The sequence below is a fragment of the Prunus mume genome, linkage group LG5 (assembly GCF_029339155.1).
Source record: "Prunus mume cultivar Tortuosa linkage group LG5, ASM2933915v1, whole genome shotgun sequence".
NCBI classification, from domain to species: domain Eukaryota; kingdom Viridiplantae; phylum Streptophyta; class Magnoliopsida; order Rosales; family Rosaceae; genus Prunus; species Prunus mume.
In genome coordinates, this window is record NC_142702.1 from 17,247,705 (window position 1) to 17,267,996 (window position 20,292).

The following is a 20,292-nucleotide window of genomic DNA, read 5'->3' on the forward strand; positions in this document are numbered from 1 at the left end:
GTCTTTTATATATATATATATATATATATATATATATATATTATAGTGAAGCCAATATACAACCACCATAGATAGTAACGTTCGACCTTTTGCATTGTTCATTGTCTTCCTCTATGTCCATCCATGTATGATGCGCACATGCATCTTAATTCCGATGGCTCTAATATTCTTTGAGTTTACTATAATTAATACTTCAGTCTTTTTTAATTGTCCAAATTGATATTTACATAATATTTATTTTGGCTTCAGTGTATCTATATAAAACATAAAGTCAAGACCGTCACCTCTGACCAGAAAAAAAATAAATAAAAATAAATAAAAAAAATAAATCCCCCTTTCAACTTCCTTTGCAATGTTTATTATCTTCTCTCCATGTCTCTATATGTATATATATGTGTGTGTGCGCCTTCCTTTGTACTGACGTACTAATTCGGCATCATTAGTTGAAAAATTTGTATTCTGCAATGGCGAGCAGATTTGGTATGTTTCGCTACTACCTTGCCCTCTCAAAATTTCCTTTGCATAAAATCATGACCGGCATTTGTCTTTTGATTTCCAATAGAGTAAAATGTTAAATAAGTATAATTTGAATGAATCATTTATCAAATATTTCGATTTTTTTCCTTTCTTATGATTTTTTTAGTATAAGCGATAGTCTAAAATACACGGGAAGGGGGTTTGTCATACACACGCACACAACTAAGATTCCATAATGACTCGAACATGAAACTTTTAGTCTGCAAGTCAAGACCCTTTTGCACTGGGCTAGATGCCGTTACCCTTTTCCTATTATTTAGATCATGTTTATCAATTTGGTTTCACTTGAAGCTTTCTGCCATATAATTTTCTTCTGCTTTTGTAAAGATATTGCAGTGACGAAACCATACAGAAGAGACTCTCCACCACTTCACTTTAAGTTGGAAATAAATTCATACTCCTCCTTATTGACGACGCTAGCAAAAAAGTACGAATCTAAAGTGTTTGAAGCTGGCGGTCACACATGGTGGGTTTTTTCAGTCATCCACTAAATTAGCTTTTTTTTTTTTTTTTTTTTTCCTTTAATCTTTTACATGCATTTCCCACTTAAATAAGGATGCTGATCAAGATATTGCCTAGCTAATTTCTCTTTTTAAAAAAAAGAAAAAAAGAAACGGATCTCTTGTTTTTTATTTTCTTTTTGCTTTTACATGGACTTGCGTTTGGATTTGGGCTCACTTTGCATTGTATTCAAGGATCGTTTCTTACAAAAAGATCAATGAAATAAAAAACTATGCAACCATTTGATTATCATAACAAGATTTCATTGTTTACCTGAAGTACTATGTTCACCTATTTATTATCATAATTAGAGATCTTCATAAACTTCCATTTGGCTAATTGTTTGTAATTGATCAACAGATTAATGTTCTAAAACATCAACATTAACACGAAACTTTTCACTGTATTTAGGGAAATCTGGAGATATATAATTTAGTTGTAAGTCTGTGTTGCAGGAGGTTGGCTGTTTACCCAAGTCAAATGATAAATGGAGAGAAGTACATCTCCCTCTACTTGGCAAAGGCGAAGACAAAGAATAATGGTATTATTAACTCTGTGGTGTCAGCTCTTAGGGGGCAGGCGGAGGTTTATGCTACTTTTAGATTGTCTGTATTTGATCACCACCAAAAGAATTACTTTACCGTCGAAGGTAAAGTCTCTGATACGTATTCTATGTCTGATTTGCATAAACACGTGATTTGAATGCTGCAGATATTTATAAATAAATAAATTAATATATATATATACGTACATTAAATGAAGAACATATTTTGGGCGACGTGAGAGTATGTTAGCCATTGGGCTCAACGACGTGTGAATAGCACGCTCTGATACTATCCCACTTAAAATCAATTGGCAATGAGTGGAGATGGCTAATAATATTTGTACTCAACTAATTTTGAATTTGCGCTATGTTTGTACAGATAAGGCCGGAGCATTAAGCCGATTTGAGAGTGGGACTGAGATAGGTTTTGCAAAATTTCTTCCCCTTCATACTTTCCAGCGCCATTCAGAGGGATTCATTTCGAATGACTGCTGCACATTTGGGGCCGAGGTCTTCGTCTCTACGAATAAAAGGACACTTCACAGGGAATCGCTTTCCCTCGAGACACCTGCCATTCGCATGCGTACTTTCCGTCGTGATTTGGGACAGTTCTCCACACAATTTGACATGGAGTACGCATTTCCACAATTGATCATTGTTGGAGGAAGAAAATGGTATGCACAATCATAGTCGAGTATTTTATGTTGTCAGACAATTTTGACTACCATACAAATGTAGGTTCTCACCCTTAAAAGATTGGTATTTTTTTTTCTTTTGGCCGGGATCATTACCTCTTCTTTTTTTTCTACTAATTATGTAGGCAGTTATGTGTTTATCCGAAAGGGTACGGGAAAGAGAGGAACAAGTCACTATCACTTTACCTACGATCGGCCGACGATTTGGACACGCTTCCCAGTGTTTATGCAGAATTCAAGGTTCGGGTAATTGATCGATCCCTTAAGACGCACAATACTGAACGGAGAGGTAATTCACTTAACACATATTTTTGGTCATCTTCCTGATTATCTACTACTCATCAGCTCATTGGCCTCACTTGTAATATCTCTAATTTTCTGTTTCAGGCAACCACTGGTTCTCGTCCTCAGACTGCATTTCTGGTTGGCCAGATTTTATGCCGTTGCGAACTCTAAAGGGGTTCCTTAAGGGTGATATATTATCTGTTGAAGTTGAAATGCTGGCTGTGTCTACGTCGTTGTGAGACAGCAGAGAGATGGTTTCCATCTTTGGAATTGTGTTTGAAGCCCTTTCTGAATTATATATTGTGTGTCAATTTTATCAGTTACCTTTTAAGTTTTTGGATTGAATATGAATAAGAAATAATAATGTTTTGATTTGGAATAAAAGTAATTAGCAGAGTGTTTTGTTGTTAGAACTGTGTACGCTAGCTGGTGTACCGCTTGTAATCCACACAAACAGACGAAATAATTTTTTAAAAAAAATGGTAGCAGGTGTATTTTTGTTGGGGTGAGCACTCTAACATAGTTATCAGTTATCTTGGATTCTTCTATGGTGTATTCTTTATTTATTTTAATTTTGAGAAAAATGGTAGCAGGTGACCAAACTAGTACCTAATGACTCTGCTGACCTGCCATTCGCATGGTAGCAAATTTTGAAAAAGCAAATACTTAATGAATTTAAAAGGAAGTGGGCTCACACAAAATTAGAAATTGAATTCCAGATTTTGGAAGTATTCAATTCTTAAGTGGAATGTGGTATTCTAATTCGTTGAGATTCAACCCATTAGGAATTCATCTTTTTTATCCATTATATCCGCATACAAATTTAAAATTTTCAAATTTGTCATCTACTTTAACCCAACAACGAGGATATTTTAGTAATTAGTATCACTCCAACCCCAATTCTATATGGTTTAATAAGTAACTTCAATAGGAATATGGAATCTAACTCTCCTCAATCTATATGGTTTAGTAAACAACTTTAGTAGGAATCCGGAATCTAATTCTCCTCAATCCAACTCTTCCTCAATTTAATTCCTCCTAATCTGATTATGGATTAGTAAACATGCTATTAGTGCAGATAAGTCGTATTCAAAACTAGTCGTCCAATACAAATATGAGTGATTAAGAAGATTTTTAGAATAAAAATGAAAAATCATTTTCTCCCAAAGAACACTCTCTCTCTCTCAAAACACAGAGCCAAACTTTGCAAATATGAATGATTAAGAAGATGAAACTTCAAATCATTACACTCATATTTCTAAACTGATTCTCCATTGAAGCACATGAAAACCTTAAGTACAAGATGAAGTTATTATCCATTGAAGGGCACTAGGCAAATAAGAGTAAAAACTGCAAATGTTAGGCAGCACGAAATGCAATGCATGTACTAGTCAACTGAGAGTAGAAACTTCAAAATTTTAGAATGAATGCAATGCACATATGCATGAATGATTTACCTGAATTAAGGACAATTAAGTAAAGTGGGCCCGATATCTATCAAATGTTGGCTACATGAGATTGGTCACGAATTTCTAGAGAAGAAAACTCACACACAAAAGTTTAATTATAACAAATAATGTGGTCTCCTTTTTAAAGGTTCAATTATTACTATTTGGATAATGTACTTTTTCCTGGCCGGTGCATCTTAGTTAAGCCACATGGATATACATGTACACCTGGCTCTGGAACTATTAATCTGACTTTATGGAGTCTTCTTTTAATTGACTTTCTCTACACTTTCTCCATCTTTATATGTGGCTGTCTTAACTCTGTCCTAATCCACGATCAGTCAGCATTTCTGCAACTGCAATGGCGAAATTTGGTATGTTTTGCTCATATCTGAATTCTCAAGTTTCCTTCTCATAGAATAGAATTAATAATTTGCTTCGTTTTGCCATGAATTTCTTCTGGTTTTTTGAAGATATTCCAGAGATGAGAGAATACAAAAGAGAGTATCCACCAGAGCACTTCATCGTGGAAATAAAGCCATACTCCTTGCTATCAAACACCAAAGCAGAAAAGTACGAGTCTGGTGTCTTTGATGCTGGTGGTTACAGATGGTACGTTGGTTTCTTTACATCTCTTTTCTTTTCTGAAAGCTGCTTTAATTATCTGCTTTCCTTTTTCTTTCTTTTTTTCTTTTTAAAAAAAACTGCCTAGCTAATTTCTCAGCCAAATTAATATCATTTTGACTGATATTTCTCAGCTACTGATCTAGCTAATTTTATTTTGATCTCAGTTTTAATGGTTAAACTGAATGGTTTGATTGAATTTTTTTATTTACTGAAATGAAATTAGCCTTATTTTAAAGAGAGACATTAAAAAAACTGTAATTTGTGTTGCAGGAGGCTATCACTTTACCCAAATTACGAAACAACAAGTAAGAAGGGTTACATCTCCCTCTTCTTGGTATTAATAGGGAGTGTGTCCGGGAAGCAGTCGCCGGCCGAAGTTTATGCCACTTTTAGATTGTTTTTATACAAGAATACACCTGAAACACAGGAATACTTGACCATAGAAGGTGAAACTCTCTGCAACATATCTGATTTATCTGCTCATAGTTGACTTAACTATATGTCTATAGTTATGTATGTACATAAAGTATTCATTATCAAAGTTCATACATTATTAGTGATTAAATTATGTATAACAGATGGTTCTGGAAAAGTAAATCACTTTCATGAGGAGATGAGGCAGGAGTTGGGTTTTGCAAAATTTCTTCTCCGTTCGACTTTCGAGAAACGTTCTGAGGGATACGTTTGGGACGATTGCTGCAGAATCGGGGCAGAGGTTTTTGTTCATAAGGGCCAAACGAAAACTCTTGACGAATATCTTCCCCCTCGGGAACTCAAAAATCCAACCTCAAGTGTCCGTAAGTTTAGGTTGGGAAGCATCTCATCAAAACGTGACCCAAAGTGTCTATCTTCAGATAAATTTCATCTTCAAGGAAGAAAATGGTACGTACGTGCAATATGTCTTACGTATATGTATAAAGAGAACTGTTATTCACACTCCATATAAAAAGAAACATTATGCAATCCTTTTATTCGCTATGGAAGTTTATACGGGAATCATTGTAACTTTGTTGTGTTTATTAATTTTAGGAAGTTAAGTGTTTGTCAGAACGGAGAACCAGAGAACAAATCACTGTCATTTATGTTAGAATCGAAAGAAGATTGGAAGAGCTTTCCGAGCTTTTATGCAAAATTCAGGGTTCGGGTATTGGATCGAGTCCATGGTAAACATACTATTGAAAAAGAAGGTAATTCCCTTTACAACTATTGCTATATGGAGAGTTAGACTCGGCTATCCTAGATTAGTTACTATTGTTTTACAAGAGAACATTACTATTGTTTTACATAGTTCTCTAAAAATTTGATTCTCTGTTTCAGTTCAACACTGGTTCTGTTCCTCAAACCGCAAAATTGTTTTCCCAGACTTTATGCCGTGGAAAACTCTCCGTGACTCGTCGAAGGGGTTCATTAAGAATGATGTATTAACTGTTGAAGTAGAAATATGCTCGCTATCTGTGGTTGATGCTCCTAGAATATTAAAAAACCCATAGTTTTATGATTAAGATAGATGTTTGCAGATCTTTGAATAGTATTCGGAGCCCTGTGTGTATATGCTGTGCTAGAATTGCAGAGTGGTGTATTTGGAATATATAAAAATTTGTGTGAACTTTATCAGATAATTTTCATGTTTGAATTGTTCAAATAAATAAAGGATTAATTTCTTGTGCTAGATACCACTCTTTTTAAGGTTTTGCATAATTAAGGAAAGACATGATTGTTAATTTCTTGTGCTAGATACTTTGAGTGGACAAGAACATAAGAATTTGGATCCAACCATTGATTTTTATTAAGACTTTGAACTTAAATATGACACCTCAATCATGACACTATAGTCGACGCTCATGACTAAATGCAGCATACAGTTGATATTCATCTTATGAGTATCACTTCTTATTAAGCGACATTAGGGGAGGAGGGAAGACAACAAGTGCAAGGATAGATGACTTCAGACCCAGCCCAGTTAACTAAAATACTAGCCCAATTAATTACATTCATTAACCTGTGCCTTAATTTGGTTATTTGGTCCAAACGAACATGCGTATCCTCAGGGTTGGGAGGATCGATGGAGGTTTTTGTCAACTTCAAATTGTTTGCATTAGATATTTTGCACAAACATGATCATAAATCCAAGAACTCTCTACTATATTTGATTCGTGCACATGTTAAACAATCAAAGCTCCCCCAACCATCATATCCTTGATGCTAACGACTTCTTGGGAGTTCTGGTAACGATGGTGAACATTTCTAGCAGGGCTCAAATCCCCAATGAGCAGAAAATCATTAAGCTCATCGAAAATTAACTTCAATATACAGATAGACGGTGTTCAATAAGGGAGAATAGAGTTTCACACATAATGCCAATGCATCATGGAAGTTTAAACCTAAGATCACTTATGTGCAACTTTATTATTTTTTGGGTTGACTATAACTTATGTTGTAGTCTTCTCTTTCCTATTATTTTCTTTTGGCTTGCTTTTTTTAAAAGCAAACTTTATTGGCTTGCTTTTTTTAAAAGCAAACTTTATAGTCACTCAACCATTAGACATTAGTATCTTCCAACTTGATTTGCATTGTTTTCTGTCTTTCTCTATGTCGATATACATGTAGTCTTTGTTTAATTGTCCACTTGCTATTTACATAATAATTCTTTTTGGTCCGTGTATTTGAATAAGCCTTATGGTCAAGCCAGCCATTCACATGAACCATGGATCAGTAACTCTTAACCTGATTTCCATTGTTTTTGGTCTTTCTTTATCAGGATATATGTGTGCACATGGTTCTAGTACTTTTTTGACTTGATCACTATAAGCAATAGAATGGCTTGTTTGGGAGTGCTTCTGGAAGGCCTAAAAACACTTTTTGACAACCTAAAGCGCTTCTGATAGCGTTTAGCAGAAAAGTTTAGAAGTGCTTATTGGCCATAGAAGTGCTTTTTGGAGAAGCACCTGTCATATGCTTCTTCATGTGCTTCTCCATGAAGCACTCCTAAGTGCTTTTTTAGGAAGCACTTTGATTTTTTATGAAATTTTCAACAACTTTATAATAAAAATGCTTTTGTTAGACGCGCTTATGAGCAGAAGTGCTTCCTAAAAAAGCAGTCCCAAATGAGCCCGAAGTCTTTTTAGTGTCTTTGTTGACTTTTGACCGCTAGCTTTGACATTTGATTATCAACCATTGACTTGTGTCTCCTCATTTCATTTCTCCTCATTTGCACTTCTAATCACATGATCGTATAGTGCCCTCAAAGATTAACAACATAGTCACAAAACATCTATGATGCCTCAGGTATAAGGATTAGTTTGCACCATTGCAATTTATGAGTTCTAGCTTGAGATGTGAGTAAAGACTTCTATGCTGTAACTCGTGTGTTGGATCATGTTCAGTGTATTTGTTCTTCTACAAGCACCTACACACATATCAATGTGTCTCCACACTTAATGACTTGAGACCTTGCCATTTCCTACATATCCTTTCGCTCAATACTCTAGAATCGACAATTGAAGCATCTGAGGCTGCATTAATCGGGGATACACGACAGAAGGCGTTGTTTTATTTACAAACTTCAGAAACGATATTGTGTGTACTGGTCTTTACGGAATATTGACGCCCAATCAATATTCCTATGACCAGGAACATATTCAGGATTTAGGGATGATGAGAAGTCTTCATGTATGCAATCTCATTACATAGCTATCATATCAACTTGTGTATTCCTTGGACTATGGTTGTTCTACATATTGAAAGATAATATATGATGATTTAATGTATAAAATAACATTTCTTGCCTATTGATAACATAATATGTCTTTTATCAAAGATGTCCTTAACTCTAACTATCACATCAATAGTTGGCTTTAAGGGCATATTTCTAACACCAATGGTATCCATCCTTCCTCTTAAATTTTTAACCACAGTTGGCATCATCATTGAAATAGTAATAATGAAGCTTCTCGTGATTAGTTAGTGGTGGAGTTATGGGTCTATCTATGTACTAGTTTCAGAGTGTTGAGTTAGTGGTTTTATTTATATAAGTGATAATTTAAATTAAATTAATCTAAACTATACATTTCCAAGTACATGCATTTTCTGTTGGCTCTAGTATTTTTTTATCTTACTAGGTATACTGGGAGACTTTGGAAAAAGCAAAAGGAGAGAGAATTTTTTTAAAAGAAGTCAAAATGGACAAATTGCCTTAATTTATTTTTGGATTTCCTAAGGAATCCTTTACATTTGCATGTCTTTTATTTGAAAGTTGAGAGGTTTTTCTGTCTTTTTTGAAAAATCTTTGGCTTTTTCCAAAAGTGAAATTTTTTTAAAAGAAGTCAAAATGGACAAATTGCCCTAATTTATTTTTAGATTTCCTAAGGAATCCTTTACATTTGCATGTCTTTTATTTGAAAGTTGAGAGGTTTTTCTGTCTTTTTTGAAAAATCTTTGGCTTTTTTCAAAAGTGAAATTTTTTTTATGTCTAAAACCTAAATTTACTTAACAAAATGTGGTCTTTTTCTAAATGTTCAATTATTGCTATTTAGATAATAAACTTTGGTCTGGCCGGTGTACTTAAATATATTTTAGTCAAGCCATTCATAGTGGATGGGTAAGTTTCAACTTTTTTTAATTGTCCAAATTGATATTACATATTATTTATTTTGGCTGCTTGTGAATTTAAACAAAACTTATAGTCAAAGACCGTCAACTATGACCAAATAAAGAAGAATTCAACTTTCAACTTCCTTTCAATTATTGTTTCTTCTCTCTCTCTCTCTCTCTCTCTCTCTCTCTCTCGTATATGTATGTGTGGGTGCTCCTGCCTCTGTGCTGAAGTACCAATCCGCGGTCAGTTGGCACTGGACTGCAATGGCGAACAGACGTGGTATGTTTTGTCCTCACAATTTTGTTCTCCATAAAATCGTGACATGCATTTTGTCTTTTGATTTCCAATAGAGTAAAATATTAAACAAGTTGTTTGAAACTCTAAATTAAACATGTTTGGTTTCACTGAAGCTTTCTGCCATAATTTTCTTGTGCTTTTTGTAAAGATATTGAAGCGATGAGAACATACTCAAGAGACGCTTCACCACATCACTTTAAGTTGGAAATAAAGTCGTACTCCTCATTATCAGCCACGAGCGCAACAAAGTATGAATCTAGTGCCTTTGAAGCTGGCGGTCACAAATGGTGGGTTTTTCCCGTCATCTACTAACGTTGTTGTCTTTCCGTTATGCAAAAGGCGGGATTCCACTTTCAATTATGTTGTTGAACATATTTTCATTTTGATAATATGTGTTTTTTGGTTGCATTTAATTTATATTTGTTTTATGCTAAAGCTTACGAGAAATTGGCATGTAGTCTTGCATTCGAGGAACTAGCATAGTTTATATGATTTTTATCTCTAAAAAGACAATAGAAATTAGAAGTACAAAAGAAAATTATTATTAGATTATTAAACTAATAACTTTAGCTAGCCCACCAGTTGATAAATTTGTGATTCCACCCACTGCACTACTCTTTAAATCTCATCGAAAACCATATAATCATTTGATTATTATCTCAAGATTTTTTAAATAATTTGATACATGAATACATACATAAACTCGAAGTTTTGCACTGTATTTAGGCAAATCTTAAGATGTATAATTACTTGTAAGTTTGTATTGCAGGAGGTTGGCACTTTACCCAAGTCAAATGATAAATGGACAGTGTTACATCTCCCTCTACTTGGCAACAGCAAAATCAAGCGTTCCTTCTTTGAGATCAGTGCACAGTGGTATTAGTGCACCGCGTTCTTTGTTATCAGTATACAATGGTATTAGTGACGGGGAAGACGTTTATGCCACTTTTAGATTGTTTGTATTTGATCAGAAACAGCAGAAATATCTTACCGTCGAAGGTGAAGACTCTACTATAATATTATTTCTTATTTACATACATAGGCGAAGCCAATTAAGGCCAACAAGGTTCACTTGACCCTTCTCATCTTTTGGTAATTTATTTTTGTATGTGTTGCATTTGATTGAATTACTTTCTAGATTACATGGCTGACCTTTCTCATCTTTTGAGTTTACTAACTTTCTCATTCTCTTTGTTTACTATTTAAATCCTATAACAATTAAAGTACACTATAAAATCCCTCTTGGCTCTAATAGTATCGATTTTCTAACGCATAAACACACCTCAAAATTCTTAAGATTTCTCGTGATTTTTTCAGTCGAATGGGTCAATTAATTAGGCAAAATTTTCACTCTCGTTATTTAAGGTTGACCCTCATTGATAAAATTTCTGACTCTGCCACTATTTACATACACACGCATGTACTTAATTAACTTTGAATTTGCATGTTGACGTACGAGCAGATCGTGCCGGAACATTAAGCCTATTTGATCGCGTGACAACGGAGGTGGGTTTTGCAAAATTTCTCCCCCGCGATACTTTCGAGCTTCCTTCTGAGGGATACCTTCTGAATGACTGCTGCACATTTGGGGCGGAGGTTTTTGTTAATACGAGTGGGAGGACGAGATATAGAGAATCTCTTTCCCGGATAAACAATTCCATGTTCAGACCCCCTTTCCGTTATGATTTGGTAAACTTCTCGTCACAATTTGGGCTGGAGCACTTATGTCCAAATCTGATCATTTTTGGAGAAAGAAAATGGTATGGCACTTTCACTCAATTAAATTGTTGGAGAGTAATATTGGGTACTTGATTTGTGGGCTTGATGAATTGTTGGACCTTCCCTTTTTTTTTTTCTTTTTTTTTTTGGGTTAGGAATTAATAATTTTTACCAAAATTAATCTATATCCATATATATAAAATAAAATGCATAGAATGGTGAAACATTCAAAATACCAGAAAATACCTTTTGGTTAATTCAAACATTAAGAATTGAAATTATTAATTAAATGAGAATAATATGATAAGTTTACATTTTTTCATATTAAAAAAATTAAAATTAAAAACGAAATTAGATAATAAGTCCTACTTTTATAGAACATAACTACCCATGTTATATTTAAATTCGAGGACATTTTGGACTTTCGAGCCTCATACTCTCAATAGAGCTGGTACGTGGCTAACCTTTATAATTATCTTATATTGCTTCTTCTGTTTGTGTGCTTTGTACATGTATACGTTTGACCTTTATGACGCAATAAGTAATACCTAAGATTAACTGGCCATAGTCAATATCCTTTTTTTCTTTTTCTTTTTTTTTTTTGGGTTTTTTTTAAAAGGGATCATTTTTTTCTACTAATTGTAGGCAGCTATGTGTTTATCCAAAAGGATACGGGCAACATAAGGACATATCACTATCACTTTACCTACGATCGGCCGACGATTTGTACACCCTTCCCAGCGTTTATGCAGAATTCAGGCTTCGGGTAGTGGATCGAGCCTTTAATTTACACCATATCGAACGAACAGGTACCTATTTTTGTATCTTCCTAATTATACTTTTCAACTCATTGGTCTCACTTGAAAAATCTCTACAAATTTGATTTTTCTGTTTTCAGGCAAACACTGGTTCCTGTCCTCGGACAACACTTTTGGTTGGTTAGATTTTATGCCGTTGCGAACTTTAAATGACCCTTCAAAGGGGTTCCTGAGGGATGATATATTATCTGTTGCAGTTGAAATGCTGGTTAGGCATGGGTCCTAAAAATAGAGAGATATTGTATTTGAAGCCATGTTGCGGAGATGTCCCAATTATGTGTCGATTTTATCAGTTACTTTTCAAGTTTGAATTCATCAATGAATAATAAATAATGTTTTGTTTTTGCAATAAATGTAATTGGGTTTATATATGATTTTTTATTATAGAAAAGCGATAGTAATTATTGATGAAACATAATAAAGTACAAAGCAGCCATAGTGTTGACGATGGGTACATCCAATGACTATAGACAACAACATGTTGATTTGATCTTGATAGAATTACATATATATATATATATATATATATATATAAAGACTTAAATCCTCGATTTAGCAGCCAAAAGCATTTGTACTCAGACTTAAAATACAGATCCACTGTGCAATGGCAAAAACAGTAAATCCGTATCGAAAGACAAAAACTAAAATACAAAACACAGTACATTTTTAAAGAACAAACAAAGAAACAAGATTACCACTCCACATCCTCTTCAACAATTGAAGAGACTCATAACGCCATACTGGCTAAACCCCAATCCACACAATCCGACAATTTCCTTTTTTGTAATTCCAAAAAGTGAACTTGAGTCAAATCCTTGTATATGTGGGCCAAAACTGTAACTATATTATGGCGACAATGGTGTTTCACGATAACTGCTTCAACAACACAAAACACATCATCACAGCAACTGATGCTACATTCACTGACATCGACGTAGCTGATTAGTGCATAATTATATATCATTTTGTACTCTTTCTAACTTATGATTTGGTTATGCTTTTTAGTTAAACTTTTGCTTTTAATCTATTTTGTGTTTATCATTCATTTCATTGAGCTTTAGGTAGCAAGATGGCTTTAGATAGGAAAATGTGCAAAATGATGCAAAAACGTGCAAACTGAGTTAGCAATTTGTTTCGGCCTTAAATCCTTCCTCCAACCTTGGATTGGCCCAAATAACATTTGGTTGGAAAGATTACATTCTGCACTGCAAGATGAACGGCTCAAAGTCATCAGTTTCTTAAGGGAAGCCCAATTCGTGAGCCTATGAAGTTGCTATTCATGCTAATTTAAGGATGAGCTGATTAGCACTGGATCTATGTATGGTGGCTGAAGGTTGAATGTGCAACAAGAGGAAGCTTCCTCCTAGGTTCAAAGGCATATCTATACCAAGCATTATAGAAGGGAAATAGATGCAAGACAAGAAGTGTGGCTGGAAGCTAGAGTGAGAAGAGAGAAAACCAAGTGTGAGATAGTTCACAAGTGCATCAAAGTGTTGAGCAAGGGGTGTGAGAGAAATCAAAATCGTAACCTATCTTCATTAGTGAAATTTCTCAAGGAGATCATCAAAGAAGATGTAGGCAAATTTCTAAACCTCTATAAATACTTGTGTCATTTGTACTCGGTTATTTTCTCTGTGTGTGAGTGTTTGACACATCCATCATTGTGTTTGTCTGAAGTCCATCAACAACAAGATCCTAAGGGAGTTATTTGCACAACAAAATAAACCACCAAGATATGAAGTAGATTTAAAGCAAGAGCTCTGAATCTAGAAAAAGAAGACAAACAAAACAACCATGCACAGCCAACAAACTAGCCCAAACGGCTAGAGAAATTCGACCAAAAAAAAAAACGGCAAGAGAAGCCAATCACCCCCAAAGGAGTAGTCGCGCCTGAGTTTTTCTCTTGCTAGAGTCTCTCTCTCTCTCTCTCTCTCTCTCTCTCTCTCTCTCACGTTTTTAGAGTTTTAGGCCTATTACCAATAGGTTTATATATAATTTAAATTTGTAGTAGGTGCGTTTTTTTCAATGTATGTTTTGTTATTTTGAGAGAATGACGATAATACATTACTGAAATAAGGATGTGCAACTAGTACAAAAATCGGGATATGTCGTCACGGATTAAGCGAGTGTCTTTATACAAATGGGCTCAGTCGTTGGTCTAACTAAGTAGCCTTACTCACTCAATCGCAAGCTAGAGCACCACATAAAATAGATTAATATAATATTTTCCCTTATTACTTTTTTGGGGGGAGCACTATATAAAATAGTTATCTTGGTGTCTTCTTTTATCTATTCTTTATTTATTTTAATTTCATCAATGCCACTACGAAAATGGGATTATAAAAAAATTCAAATGTGAGATCATGTGCTAATAACAACGCTTTTTTTTTTTTTTTCTTTCCGAGTTGAATTATTTGTAGAATAATGTTTAATAGTGATGCCTTGAATTTATTTTGACAAAGCTCCAGTTACTATAAGGAATCAGCTTGACCACTCTTATGCAACATGATTTGTTGACAGGAGGAACATAATATACCCCTGCTTTTAATTTCGATCCAACTAATTATGCTACTTAAGTGTAAAGGACCCGCTAAGCTTTAAAAACTAACTCGAAATAATGCCCTAATTTAATGACAGAAATACTTAATCACTTGTGCTACAAATCCTTTGCAAAACAAATGATCTTTTTTTATCTCCAAAACGTACTGTGGCGTCTGACTATAACTAACAATGTAGTCCTTCTTTAATTGTTTAATTGATATTTGCTTAAACTTTGTTTTTCTCGGCTGGTGTATTTAATAAGATTTGTAGTCAACCATACACGGACACGACCCCACGATTTTTTTTTTTTTTGCATTGTTTATTTATTATATTTCTCTATCTCGAAGTATAGGTGTACTTTTCACATGCATTTTCTGTTAGCTCAAGTATTGTTCAGCTTGCTAGGTATATTAGCAAAAAGTTACTTTTGATCTTTGTAGTTTGTCATTTTTACTACTTTGGTTTCTGTCGTTTTAATTTGGTCAATTTTATTCTTATGGTTTCACTTTGAAGCAGTCCAAGGACAATATCTCATTTCTATCAAATTAAAGTAACTTATGTTACTTTGAGCATTTCCACAGCTCCCTACCAGCCCAAGCAAGAGGTCCTCTAGGCCCTCAGAAGTGTTTTCAGTGCTCAAGTCTTGCCAAGGCAAGAGATGGGATCCACCTACCCAAGCAAGGATCAAGACAAAATCAGCCCGCCCTCCTGCCTGGGGGCTATGACGTCACCACTAACGTCAGGATGGCGTCAGCACACGAAATCAAATTTTTTTCTACGAAATCAAATCTCTCTATCTTTTTGTGACTATTTCATTCGACTCCATGGCTGGACAAGGTTAGTATATTTGGTTTTATAACTTATTAAGAACTTACATATCTTGGGTAGTAAGGTCTAACAATTTGAGAATCCAGAAGTCAACTTCAGCTAACACTTTTAAATTCCTAAGTCTTTTTAAGTATCTGATGAGATCTCCCCAAAGCATTATCAATATGAAATTTGAGATATTACATGCTCACTTGACGACTATCTTAAAATAATAAGCTCTCTCAAACAATAAATATGTTATGTTGTCAAACCATCAATCTAATACCGTACGTTAAAAGAATCTGTTTCACAAGAGAACATTTATCTGGCCATTGTACATATCACAAAATGGTGCACATACTCGTTGATGGTGCATCATGGATGTAGAATTCCAACTGAGGATGGTGAGAACAAGGTTGTGGTCTTGCATTTTCGGCTTTCGTTTCCTGTTTAGGTTCAACTTTGTTCACAGCTTTCTTTTCAGTTATTTCTTCGACACTCACCAAGTCTGCGTAGCCAAGCTTCTTCCTCAACGAGTTCGCCATGTCCACAGCATCAACTCCATCTCCAGTTATCACCATTTTGTCTCTGTTGGGTCCCTGGAAAGCCACTGATATTACACCTGCAACATTATAATTCATAAACAAAATTATCGAACTAATTAAACAAATCTCCCATTAATATGAAAGAACATAGTTTCAAAGTATGAAGGGCACCATCTTCCGCAACAGCTATCTTCATGGCCTTGGACCGACACTTATCACATCGAATCTGCGCCTCAATGGTTATCTTTTGCTGTAGGTCATGCATCCAACGAAACAAATGCGTCAGAATCAAACCATGGACTAAATATGACATGCTGCGCCTTCTTCCCTTTTCCCCAGAAAATATTTTTGGGAAGAAATTCTTATTAAATAAAACGATACAAACTCAAGAGATTAAGAGAGAACATATATAAATTGTGTGCTTCTGGGAGAAGTGATTTACCTTCATAGTGTCTGCTAGTATACTGAACAAAATTAAACTTTGGGGTTTCCAAGAAGAACGTATGGATGTTCTAATGCTGTAATAAGAATGTGAAGCTCAGTGTCGTTTTTATAATGTCAACCGTTTTAAAATGGCAGTGGCAGCTAAGCCTACACGTGATTATCTTAAATAATTGAGTTTAAGGGAACAAGTTTGGGGATCGATTCACGTTTTGTGGGTTCAACGTGCGCTGTCCTATCAGACTAAGTCAAAAAAATTAGATAATTAATTTTTGCTAATTTGATTTAAGACTCTATTTACAAGTCAACATTAGGTAGTACCCTAATGACAGTCAGCACCGCTAGTGTGTAAGCAAGAGTTGTGTTATTAGAATATTATGAAGCATCACATGTTCAACCAAAGTAAAAAAGAAAAATCTGTCCTAGTCAGGCTCATTCATTGTACAATGACTTGTCGCCATTAGGAGATAGAATTTAAGAAAAAGGAAATCTAAATTAAAGATCAATCATGACTAGTTTCCATATAAAAATTGACTTATTTAATTTGGAAGCTGTGCATGCACTCCTCCACAATTTAATTTTTATTTTTTTTAAACCAATGCAGTCCTAGAGTTCTACCTTAAAAAATAGGTTATGGAAACTCATCTCTGGGAATCTTGAGCAGTGTAGAATGGTATTGGAGTATGATAATGTGATATAACTTGTACACGGTCTTATAATATGGGTGGACGATAAGTTGATATTCCCCTTTTAAACAATAGTATTACTAAATATCCACTTATCATGTGACCGTATGACTATACTACACTATAATTAATCATGGGTTCGAATGATCTTAGAGGTAAAACTTAAAATCCAGACCGAATTTCAAGAGCTCCAAGTGTTACGAAAGTTAACTGATTTCCCCAATTAATTGGGGATTCCTGATATGTTGGTACTAAGGAAAAGATACTTACCTGTTGGGAAAATATTAGGTCTGTACATTTGCTTAATTGTAGGGATTACTTTCTTCTACTGTAATCGTAGTGTACCTATATATATCTTGTACTGTCTTCTTGTATATTCATATTTACCTATATATATCTTATACTGTCTTCTTGTATATTCATATTGAAGTGAATAAGAATTTCTCTTCTGTCACTTTTATTACCAAGTGTTCAAGATGGAAATGGCCTCTCGATTGGCAGAGCCAAAGAGTTGAACTTTAACTTGGTGATGGAGCTAAAGCCAAGGAATTGCAGGGCATTGTGCAGGTTGAAGACAGTAAGTCCCAATTGCAATCGCTTAAGTTGTCGATTTGAAAGATGGGGAAATTAGAGCCAAACAAACATTGATTGAAGAATATGACAAAGAGATGAAATCCAACGAGCAGAAACTTGGTTCGATTCAGAAATTAGTGCTAGAGTACCCAAATGCATTTGAATAGAAAATAAAAGATTTAATTTGCTTGAGAGTGGGTCTGCGATGGGTTGAGGGACCCTGGGAGAGGGAGAAAGTGGTTTTTCAGTTTTTTATTTATAAAAGGACTCAATTTTCTTTTTAAATTTTTTATATGAATTTTAAGTTTTAAAATAGATTAAATATTTTATTTGAAGTCATGTGGCTCTATATCATTGAATGTTTGGGCTATACATATATGTCACGCCATCAATTTAATAGAAAATTTGACAGAAGCTAACAACATGGACCATTTTGATGTGTGGAGGGTAATCTTAAGAACCATTAGTGCACAAAAAAACTTTATGAATGAAAGGTGATAATTTCGCAAATCTCAAGAATCGTTTGTAATTTTTTTTTTTAATTTTTTAAAAACCTTTGTTTTATATACAAAAATTAATGTAGGGAACGTGGGAAACAGGAAAAAAAAATAGAGTGTCGCTATTTCCACCCCCTTGTCCTATATCCCCACCCACCTTATCTTCCCACCCACCATGTAAATTTAAAAAATACAAATTTATAAATAAACCCAATCCTAGACATGTATTTATAAAAAAACCCAAGCACTATTTAAACATAGAAATACACCCAAAATCAACCCCAAAGTCAACTTTTTGGGTGTGTTTATAAATGGGTTTTGAGTGTGTGTAATGATGGGTTTTGGGTGTGTTTATATGTTTAAATAGTGCTTGGATTTTTTTATAATTTCAACCCCCATTTTGGGTGTTTTAGTGAAACTCCCTTTAAAAAAACACAATCTTATTTTTTACCCACCATTATTCCTAAAATACCCTTTAATTATTAATTCAAACAATCAATCTCTCTCTCTCTCTCTCTCTCTCTCTCTCTCTCTCTGCTGGGCAGTTTGGGTGCCCGCCCATCCCAAAGTTTTTATATAAAAAAAAAAAAAAAAAAAACCTACATATGTTATAAAGGCAGCCCCAAATTTAAAACACATGTTGCCCATCCGACTTCCAAGAGGAAGTGGTCTGATATCTTCTCTCTTCTCTTTTGGCACATTAGCATGTTTATCTCTTCTATTCTATAGCAACCCGACGGCAGCAACATCTTTTCCCACCTTTATTTGCTGCATCTTCCTGTTATCTTGGCTGGGCAGTGAGTAACTTGGCAATATCTTCTCCTCTCCTTTCTACAACAACAATTATTTTCTAATTCTCTAATTTTCTATAAATCTTTAATTATAGTGTGATTGTATGATTTTATGTTTGTATTAGGTAAATAGTATGTGTTATTACATTTTCCATACACTACATTACGATTCTTTATCAGTTTAGTATTGACAAAAATAATTAATGAAAAAGGTTATTTGGGTCGGTATATATGATGGAGTGGGATTGACGATAGCATATCCTACCTCGACCCATCCGTGATTTTACCTAGGTCTAAGAGCATCTCCAATGGGCTCCCTAAACCACTTCCTTAGACAAATTTTAGAGAAGAATCATAAAAATGCGACTCCAACCACGCTCCCTATCTACCTCCTAAAATAGGGAGTCCTCTAGGAGCTCCTAAATCTGAGGAGAGAGAAAGGACTCCTAGTGGCTCCCTATAATTTAATATTGTTTTATTTAATGAGTATTTCAAACCTTTATTTAATGCTAACTATTTTTTATTTTTAATAGAGATGGACCAATCAAAAAAGAGTTATAGTATTTATGACTCTTCAAATTAGAAAGTATGGTTGGAGTTGAAGTTTTTTAGAGAGCTCCTAAAATAGTTTTATTATATTCTTAGCTAAATTTTAGCTAAGAAATAGAGAGTATCATTGTAGATGCTCTAACAATATTTAATTTTATCCAAAAAAAAAAACAATATTGAATTGACGTGACGTAAAGAAGTATTCATGTTATAGCTTTTTTGCTGTGCAATTAATTCAAAAAAGCATGTCCAAATTTGATCGAAAGGTACACGCAAGTCTTTCGATTACCCTTTTCTTGAAAACTAAATTAGCGTTCACATATCCAAATTTGATCGAAAGGTACACGCAAGTCTTTCGATTCATGTGTAAAACCAAAATAATCAATCTTTTGTAGGGAGAAAATAAAAAAACATATTTGAGAACTTTTTTGAGTTTAAAAGATTAAAAATATAAATATGGCTTTGGAAAACAGATGGTTTCTCTTTTCAGATAGAAAATCATCGGCCAACCTTTACATATCGTATGTATGTACAAAAGAAAAGAAAGGAGAAATATAGAAATTAAAGAAGTTGACAACCATTGATGTATGATTTCAATGATTTCAACCATTCTAACATCGCAAGTAATCCACATGTGAGTTTCGTTCATGGAGCTGGCGATCCACTTTTTGTGGCAATCAGAATGCTTTGCTCATGACTCTGTTTCTGCGATCTTTCTTAATTATGACTTGTCAGAGTGAATTATTGAAGTAGCATATTGTAACCTAACCCAAAATGTATCGAGTCAATACTTGCCC

At 34.4% G+C, this 20,292-nt stretch overlaps 4 protein-coding genes across 6 annotated transcripts; 3 read left to right on the forward strand and 1 right to left on the reverse strand.

Moving 5' to 3' along the window:
* Positions 1-425: 425 nt before the first annotated feature.
* LOC103331518 (uncharacterized) lies at positions 426-2,975 on the forward strand. The gene is made up of 6 exons (XM_008234147.2): positions 426-480; positions 865-1,003; positions 1,494-1,687; positions 1,962-2,256; positions 2,403-2,566; positions 2,665-2,975. The coding sequence occupies exons 1-6, from the start codon at positions 465-467 to the stop codon at positions 2,799-2,801; spliced, it is 945 nt and encodes a 314-aa protein (XP_008232369.2). The 5' UTR covers positions 426-464; the 3' UTR covers positions 2,802-2,975.
* Positions 2,976-4,227: 1,252 nt separating this feature from the next.
* LOC103331517 (uncharacterized) lies at positions 4,228-6,306 on the forward strand. 2 transcript variants are annotated; one of them, XM_008234145.2, is made up of 6 exons: positions 4,228-4,384; positions 4,484-4,622; positions 4,908-5,083; positions 5,216-5,519; positions 5,667-5,824; positions 5,955-6,306. In XM_008234145.2, the coding sequence occupies exons 1-6, from the start codon at positions 4,372-4,374 to the stop codon at positions 6,125-6,127; spliced, it is 963 nt and encodes a 320-aa protein (XP_008232367.2). In that variant the 5' UTR covers positions 4,228-4,371; the 3' UTR covers positions 6,128-6,306. The 2 variants fall into 2 exon arrangements, with proteins under 2 accessions (XP_008232367.2, XP_008232368.2); XM_008234146.3 differs by having other exon boundaries at positions 4,292-4,384; positions 4,493-4,622.
* Positions 6,307-9,401: 3,095 nt separating this feature from the next.
* LOC103331516 (uncharacterized) lies at positions 9,402-12,436 on the forward strand. The gene is made up of 6 exons (XM_008234144.3): positions 9,402-9,510; positions 9,677-9,815; positions 10,298-10,527; positions 10,991-11,288; positions 11,893-12,056; positions 12,146-12,436. The coding sequence occupies exons 1-6, from the start codon at positions 9,495-9,497 to the stop codon at positions 12,289-12,291; spliced, it is 993 nt and encodes a 330-aa protein (XP_008232366.2). The 5' UTR covers positions 9,402-9,494; the 3' UTR covers positions 12,292-12,436.
* A 3,147-nt stretch (positions 12,437-15,583) lies between these two features.
* Positions 15,584-16,464, reverse strand: LOC103331515 (heavy metal-associated isoprenylated plant protein 47-like). 2 transcript variants are annotated; one of them, XM_008234142.2, is made up of 3 exons: positions 16,401-16,464; positions 16,130-16,208; positions 15,584-16,035 (listed from the first exon to the last, which is right to left on the reverse strand). In XM_008234142.2, the coding sequence occupies exons 1-3, from the start codon at positions 16,404-16,406 to the stop codon at positions 15,755-15,757; spliced, it is 366 nt and encodes a 121-aa protein (XP_008232364.2). In that variant the 5' UTR covers positions 16,407-16,464; the 3' UTR covers positions 15,584-15,754. The 2 variants fall into 2 exon arrangements, with proteins under 2 accessions (XP_008232364.2, XP_008232363.2); XM_008234141.3 differs by lacking the exon at positions 16,401-16,464 and having other exon boundaries at positions 16,130-16,379.
* Positions 16,465-20,292: the final 3,828 nt, after the last annotated feature.